The sequence below is a fragment of the Phalaenopsis equestris genome, unplaced genomic scaffold (assembly GCF_001263595.1).
Source record: "Phalaenopsis equestris unplaced genomic scaffold, ASM126359v1 Scaffold202121, whole genome shotgun sequence".
Taxonomy (NCBI): domain Eukaryota; kingdom Viridiplantae; phylum Streptophyta; class Magnoliopsida; order Asparagales; family Orchidaceae; genus Phalaenopsis; species Phalaenopsis equestris.
The window spans coordinates 99,456-107,861 of NW_018221843.1; the positions used below are offsets into that span (position 1 = coordinate 99,456).

Consider the following 8,406-nt stretch of genomic DNA (forward strand, 5'->3'; position numbering starts at 1 on the left):
TAGGGTGATTTTTCCATCCAAGGTTATAATAATTAGAATAGAGATTGTTATTTTGATTATTTATAACATTTAAAGTTTCATAAGATAATTGAGTATCAATTATCTGCCTTCGTGAATTTTCCTCTAATAGTGGGGGTATTTGAGAATAGTTCACTCCAATTTGATCAATCTTTTTCAAAATAGCAGTAATTTGAGATGCCAAAATAGACATTGTATTAGAATCATGAATATCAGCTACTCTCTTAGGATTTACCCTTTCAGAGGGCCACTGAAAATTGTTAGTAGTCATTTCTTCAATTAAAGAGTATGCTTCATCAAAAGGTTTTGACACTAGTGATCCATCTGCGGCAGCATTCATAATATATCTAAGTGATCCCACTAATCCATTGTAAAATGTTTGAATTATTAACTAATCTGACAAAGCATGGTGTGGACATTTTTTAAGAAGATCTTTAAATCTTTCTCAGGCTTCATATATCAATTCCTCTTCAAACTGACAAAAAGATGTAATATCATTTCTAAGCTTAGCGGTTTTTAGGGTGGAAAATATTTACCCAAGAATTTTTTTGATAGTTCTCCCCAAGTTCTAATAGATCCAGGTGTTAATGAATTTAACCAAGCTTTGGCTTTATCCCTTAATGAAGAAAGAAAAATTCTAAGCCTAACAACATCATTAGATACTCCGTCATATTTAAAAGTAGCACAAATTTCAAAAAAACTAGCAAGATGTAAGTTAGGATTTTCAGTAGGTGTTCCTCCAAACTAATTATTTTGTATCATTTGGATAATAGCAGGTTTAATATCAAATGAATTAGCAGCAACATCAGGATTTTGAATAGTCAAGTGAAGTTCATCAGCTGTCGGATTAGCATAATTTTTTAAAAGTCTTTATCGATTTTCATTTATTTGATTATCTAAGTTATTCTCCATTTCATTTAAATTTTTAATTTCTTTTTTTTGTTTTCAATTTTTCTAATAGTATATTCTAGTTCTGAATCGTAAGGTACTAAACCTTCAGATCCAATATTTCACATAAATAAATATAACAAGCAAAGAAAAATTAAAAATAATTCTCAAATATATAGTTATATATATATATATTTATTTATTTATTTATTTATTATTTTATAATTTTTTTTGATATTTTGTATATTTTTTTCTTTAAATTTCCTAATTTACCAAATCTATTTAATTTACTGTTACTTTCTCTGCCAAAGGCGCGAAAAACTTGATCCCGATATGAAATATAATTGTGTAAAATTTATAAAAGTTTGACTCCGCTATGTAATAGTGACAAAAGTTTAATGCAATCTTTATAAATAAGAAATTTAAGCAATTAATGTTGGGATTCTACGCAAGTATACGTATCGTTATCAAGTAATAAAGGACTTTCTATTTAAGCCCCGAATATCAATCCCACAGGGAAGGTTTAAATTTGAAATGATAAATTTACTAGAAAATTCATAGAATTCAAATGAAATTACTGTCACTAATTTTGAATGTGTAAGATGCTAACAAAACTAAATTTTTTAACTTTTAGCAAAACTGAAATGCAAAGTTTAAATAGTAACTACTAAACTATTAAACTATATTTATGTGATGAAGATTTCTTATATGAAAAAAAATCTTTCCCACTACAATGAGATTTTTAAAAAAAGAGATGAGATAAATGATTTTAATATGTATTGTGCCAAATATGAGCAGTTTTAATTCTCTACCCTCATACAGTGTTATAGAAAATCATTTGGCTAATCTCATTGTTTAGTCCCTAATTACGTGGTTAGGCTAGGGGGATATTGACTCCCACTCCAGAGCTCTCACTTCCTTTCACCTGAAGGCTAACTCTCGCTTTAGTCTTTAAACACTATGTTCGAATTGGGGATTTTTAGTCTGTCAACCTAGAAATCTCCAATTCTACACCCAACAATGTATATTTATCTATTTATTTGCACTTAATTCCATGAACAAAATTCTCCTTCATAGAATCAAATGTGATGCTCACTCTGTTATAGAACTCATACACTATTTCCCGGATCATATGTTTCACAACACATTTTAATAATTTATTTGGCCAAATTGAAAAGTAAATTAAGTTCTGAGTTGAAAAATAATCACAATTGATTTTATATTTTAATATTAGCACATCTATATTATCTCTTCATTTCACCATATCTCAGAGTAGGGAAAAAGATAAGGGAAACTACTCAGAATTCATGAGAAAGATACAACAAAACACAAATTGTATATATAAAAGAAAGTTCAATATAAAAGAAAGTTCATAGAAAGTTCATACAACACTAAATAAACAAACAAACTTTTTTGGAACTCTTTCTCAATGTAAATCCTTTGTAACCTCTCCTAGGAAATGTAAGAAGAAGAAATCTTTCACTTTTCTCCTTCTCCAAACACTCTTAGAGAAGAATTCACACTTAAACTCACCACAAAAACTCAAAACTGTAAATAAATAAATGACAAATGGAATCTAAGTGGTTGTGAGGAATGTGGAATAGAGTTGAAGAGAGTGGAAAGCGGTGTGGTGATTACGAACAAGGAGGAATGAGGAGGAACCCCTTTTCTGATCAATTTTGACCCCAAATAGAGCCTAGAGTCGGGAATTACAAACGGAGAAGGTGCATCCAAAAATTCTTCAAAAAGCGTCCAAATTCGTCGAATCTTCTAGAAACAGGGTCTGAACCGACATTGGCGTCGTCGGCACCAGTGGTCCATAATTAATTCGCTGCTCTCTGTCAAACGGCGTCGTCAGCGCTGCTTTTGGCGCCGTCGGCGCTGAGTAAAATCCACCATATGTTCTGTAATTTTTTGCCGTCGGCGTTGCTCTTGGCGCCGTCGGCGCTGAGTATTTCTTCAAAAATGTCATTTTGGCTCCAAATTTCATCCTTTTTGTTTCCTTTTTGCTTCAATTCTTAAAAATCAACAACCTCCAAGAAAACATAAAAATACCTTTCCCTTAAAGTGCAATATCACTAAAATTGAGTATAAAATATAGGTCTAAATATACATGTATTTTTAGTGCATCAAAATCCCTCAAACTTAAGTGTTACTTGTCCTCAAGTAACTTCATTAACTTCAGCTGTTGTGGTTCTTATACTATCTATTTTGGTTCATTTAATTAAGGGTTTAACCTTCTTCCTGTAGGATCGATACTTAAGACTCCATTAGAGCCCTATATTACTTGAGCTATATGCATACTTGCATTTACGACCTAGTGAATATAAAATATTGGAAACACATTTTGGGATTACAATTTTATTACAAAAATAAAATTATTGGTAAATTAAGCGTAAGGGTTTTAATCTATAGAAAAGTTACACACAATAGACCCGCATCACTCACCCTCATTGGACCATTGCCTCTTCCATAGCTCCACCTCAGTGCCACTTTGCACGCTAAATCCTAGCTAATTGAAGATCAAGGGCCAAGCTTAGAAAATGGAAAAGCGTTAAAACCTTGGTGAAGCCTTGCCAAATAGACTCCACACTGTACTTACAGCCTTCCGAAGTTCATCCCCACCATTCCTAAGCCTTTCTACTGCCTTCATAACACTTATTTTGTCTCTGAAGTTTGGGACACTTCTCTGCCTTGACACAAAGAGTTTTAAAACTCCAAATTAAGTCACCTAAAAGCTTAACTACAACCCAAAATCAATTCTCTAATCAAAATCCCCCTCTCCCCCAGTCTATAACCTAATGTTAGACCAAACTTCATTCACCTTTTGGTCAGAGTAACACCTAGGCTAAACCTCAGCGCATATTGGAACTAAGAGGAGGTGCACCACATCTACACGTTCTCAACAATTCCAAATGCGGTCTCACCTCTTGGACAAAGGTAGAAACTTAAAATCTCTAATTTTGCCTCGGTTTGGACCTTTGTGAAGTGATTTAACAATTCATGCCCACCCGACCGTATAGATAAGTCGTCTCACTGAGATGAAGGTTTAGCAATAAAGCCCATGTTATTTGGTTAAAAATCAAGCATGAACTTAGGATTTGAACAATGACATTTCTCGAGTTATAGTCTAGTGGGGATGAACAACAAATTCAGTCCATTTTCATTATTCAGAACGAACAGTGTGGATCGGGTCTGACAGTGTAAAAGTGCAGATCATAACACCGCGAGGTGGACTGACTTAACGTCTAAGGTGTAATGCATGTTGATTCAGCGGATGACACATGGGGCTTCGATGGATGTGAGGATGACACGACACCAAAGTGGTTAAGTTGGAAATTTAGATGTTTTTCAATTAATCAGATCCATAAAATGAATATTAACTTCAAAAATTCATATCTTCGTAAAGAAAAATCATAAAAAAAACTTTTGAACTCAGTGAACAAAGGGGAAACTAATAAAATTAAAAATATTTATAAAGTATTTAATTTTAATTAATTAAATGCTCCAAAGATGTTTTTAAATATTTAAAATTAATTATAAATCATCGTAGCATGAAATTTTGAGGGAATACTCCCAGTGTGATTAGGGACGTCCTCTGATTTTTCCAAGGTCAGAGGGCCCTTTAACATCAAAAGCACTAAATTTTCATGATATTTGCCACTATTTTAAGAAAATAATTTTAAAAACTAAAATACAAATACTAAAAAATGAAAATTAAAGTGTGGAAAGTCAAGGAAAACTAGAGGCACTTAGGAAAAATAAGTACGATGCATAAAATTAAAAATGTATTTTTAATTTTTTGGTTTAAATTTTGATGCTTTAGTCCTCTCGTTATCTTAATTTAAGATTTTGGTCCAAAGGGTGAACCTTTCTTTAATTTGGAATTCTCCTCATACATAATGGGCTTCTTCCAGATCAAAGATGTTGTGGGGGTGGTCATTAGGTCATCACAGTGATTTCTAAAACTCTAGGCACCATGAGTCGCATAAGATCTTTTCCGCATGTAGGAATTCAGCTTGGGCTTCTACCAGTTTCAACCCTCATCATGTTAATGAGTAGTTAAGGATTTGGATTTAACCTTATGAAACCATAAGTGAATGTAGAATTGGATTGAAGTTCTATGTGAATGAGTTCCATCTCTAGGCATCTAAGAAGGTCACTAGGAAACTCTAAGGCTAGATCTTAGGCTTCTTTAGGGTGAAAAGAGATCCTCACAAAAGTGAAGTTAACAAACCTACAATGCTCTATGGAACTGAAGGTTGGCCTTAAAGAGAAGCATAAAACTAAATTAAGTGTTGCCGAGATAAGAATGCTTAGGTGGATGAGTGACTTTACACTTAGAGACGAAATTTGATATGATTGGTGTAGCTCCGGTGGCAGATAAAATTAGAGAGAGTCATCTTTGATGGTTTGGTCACATTAAACTTTGACCATTTGATGATCTGTTTAGGAGAGTGGATGTTTTAGATTCGACATATGTTAAGAAAGGCAGAGGTAGACCTATAAAGACTTGAACATATTGTATAAAAATGATCTTAATCTATTAGAGTTAGATGAACTATTAGAGTTAGATGAAAATCTATTAGAGTTAGATGAAAATATGACACTCAATAGAACGCAATGGATAAAAATGATTCATGTTGCCGACCCCACTTAGTGGGATAAAGGTTTAGTGCTGTTGTTGTTGTTGTTATATCTAATAGGAGATCAAGCATTAATCCATAATGTTTGAATTCTTATATGAACTAAATTAATTATGCAACACATCTACTCTCTCTCCATCTCTTTATGGTAAATTTAAGTTACTTAAAATTGTATTTCTACATTCTATAGAATAATGGGCAGAAAATAAGTTGTACAAAATTTTAGAGTATTTACTTATTGGAGAGGAACTTTTTTGCCGATTTCTCTCATTAAATCTTGTTTGACAAAATTGTATTTCTTTTACATCTTTGACGTGTTTCAAATTTTCATCACTAAAATATTGATATGTCTTTACCATAAAAATCTTCTTAAGCATCTTCTTTAAAATTCCATGAGTTAACCTGCCCATTTTATAAAATATATATATATATATATATATTAAAGATATGCATACTATTCCAAAATCAACTATGCTAGGTCAAGAATGACTGATCCTCCTTTTTTTTTTTTTTTCTTCAAGTATCCAGTTAAGAAGTTTCCTATCAAATTTAATAGTTAACCACAAGTTCAACCGATAGACTCAATCACAAATATCTCTATTTTGAAAAAACTGTTTTCAGGTTAGTGTTATCCAAGTTTTATTTGACCACTTGTTTGCTTTTCCACCTCTCCTCTCACGAGCATGCACTTCTTGTGTCACATACAGGGTTGACTTGTTTCATTTTTAAACCTTCGTTGCCAATAATTTTCCAAAGTTTTACGTCAATTTAATAAATATTAAAATCTTGGATGGTAAAAAGGTATTTAGCTTGGCAGAACATATTTGTAATGAGCTGTAAGGAAATCATTTGCTAACTTACTCTTATTGAGTATTCAAATATGCATTATGTCGTTCATTGTTTCTTATTACATTGTACATTAAATGCTTTTGTTTGATGATATTAAGTTTTAATGGCTTGATATGACGGTATAAATGCGATGTCTAGAAATAGCGATTGCTAAAGCAAGAGAGAATAAGATCAAAGTTTTCTTTTTTGAGAAAATAAACAGAGTATATTAATTTTTAAGAGTCAAATGAAAATAATTCTAATTTTAAGCAGCATGAAACTATTCTTAAAATTATTTTCAAGTTGATAAAATATCCACATCTCTACCAGTTTAAATCCTTTAATTACTTCTAATGATCTCAGTATTATTGAAAGTTTACATGCACACCGCATAATATTTACATATTTGCATATATAACACGTAAGCTTTGATATTTATAGCAATTGCAATTTGTTTTTATAAATTTATCCATGAGATGATGTATTTTAGCCTTAAAAAATAGTAATAGAGAAATTTTCTACATAATGTTCAATACTTGAATGTCATATGTTTAAATATGAAAGTTTTGGTATTAGATATACAGATTAATAGCAATTATGTCGTATCTATGCAAAGGGATAAGAAATTATCTTTGATGGCTAATTGTATTAATTATGTATGCTGATATGCTATTATGAAAGTTGTAGGAGTACAAATTGAGGGGTGTTTCTTCTAGTTGGGAAAGAGGATCACGGGCAAATTTTAAGCGGACCGGGAAAACGAGCTAACCGATGGCTGTTTCTGATCTATTAAAAGGGAATTTAAGTTTATATTAGTATAGCAGAAATACTCTGATTAAGACATTCATTTCAGTAATATTATTAGTACAGTACGTAAGGACGTCAGGTGAACACATCAAGTCTCAGCCCCCATATGCAGCCTTGTAGTCGCTAAACAGCTGATTTACAGTCTTACCCAGCAGCTCCACAAAAAAATCATCGCTATACCCATCCTTCATCTTAGCATTAAGCTTGGCAACGAACCCAGAGTCCAACCCAGCACAGTAATCAAGAAATCGTGCCGTAACGTCGTAGCCCTGATCCCACCGGTCACCCTGCCCGGGCTTCACCCAATGGCCGTCGAGGGGCTCGTACCCGGCCTTGAGCCTCACGTAGTCAGCCACCCCCTCTATAAGCCCTGACGGCGCCTGTCCCTGCCCGTCCCACTGCCACACGTGCGTTGTCTCGTGGTAAAGCACGCCTGTGATCTCCGTTTTCACGTCGCCTGAAAAATTCTCTATGTACTGTGCGCTGACGTGAATAGTGTTTCCGGCAGTGTAGGCGACGCCATCCATGCTCTCGATGAGGCCGGTGATGAGTTGTACGTTCTTGCGGTCGCCTTCGTTGGGTTGGTTGAAAGTGGTCCAGATGAAAGAGCTGGCATCCGAAAGGACCTGCCTGGTGTAATCAACGCCGATCTCGGAGTCAAAGCGGGTTCCGCCGGATGTGCCGATGGCGTTGTTGGTGACTTCGTAATCGACGGCGAAGGAGACTCTTGCTGCGGCGGCGGCCATGGTGAGTAAGAGGGCGAGGGAGGGAGGTGATAAAAGAGTTGTCTTCATTTTGGAGATTGGTTGGTTGTGTGGACGTACCGGAGAACGGGGAGTTGTATATATAATAGTTTGAAGAAGAAAAGTATTAGGAGGATAGAAGTGGCTCTCAGATTTCAATCATTATCACAGGCCATGAAAATAGACCAGACTTAAAAGACTTGGAAATCAGCGACTTGTGGTTAATGAATTACAGTGTTGACTAGATCAATCTCGTCTCCATTATAGAATACCCTTGTGTTCCTCTCATATCGATTTATTGGGCTGTTGCAAAAAAATTCTAGAAATTTGGATTTTTTAAAATGAAAATAAAAAATATACTGATTTACATACTGATCACCCTAAGCTTGCTATTTACAAATCAAACATCCTCTTTCATCCATTTTTCAAATTATCCCTCAAATATCACGAAATATCAAAATTCATGGGAAAAAAAT

At 33.9% G+C, this 8,406-nt stretch overlaps 1 protein-coding gene across 1 annotated transcript; it reads right to left on the reverse strand.

Moving 5' to 3' along the window:
* Nucleotides 1-7,140: 7,140 nt before the first annotated feature.
* On the reverse strand, nt 7,141-8,142 carry LOC110036066. The gene has a single exon (XM_020740413.1). It carries the CDS (start codon nt 7,979-7,981, stop codon nt 7,283-7,285), a length of 699 nt encoding a protein of 232 aa, XP_020596072.1. The 5' UTR covers nt 7,982-8,142; the 3' UTR covers nt 7,141-7,282.
* Between the last annotated feature and the right edge of the window lie 264 nt (nt 8,143-8,406).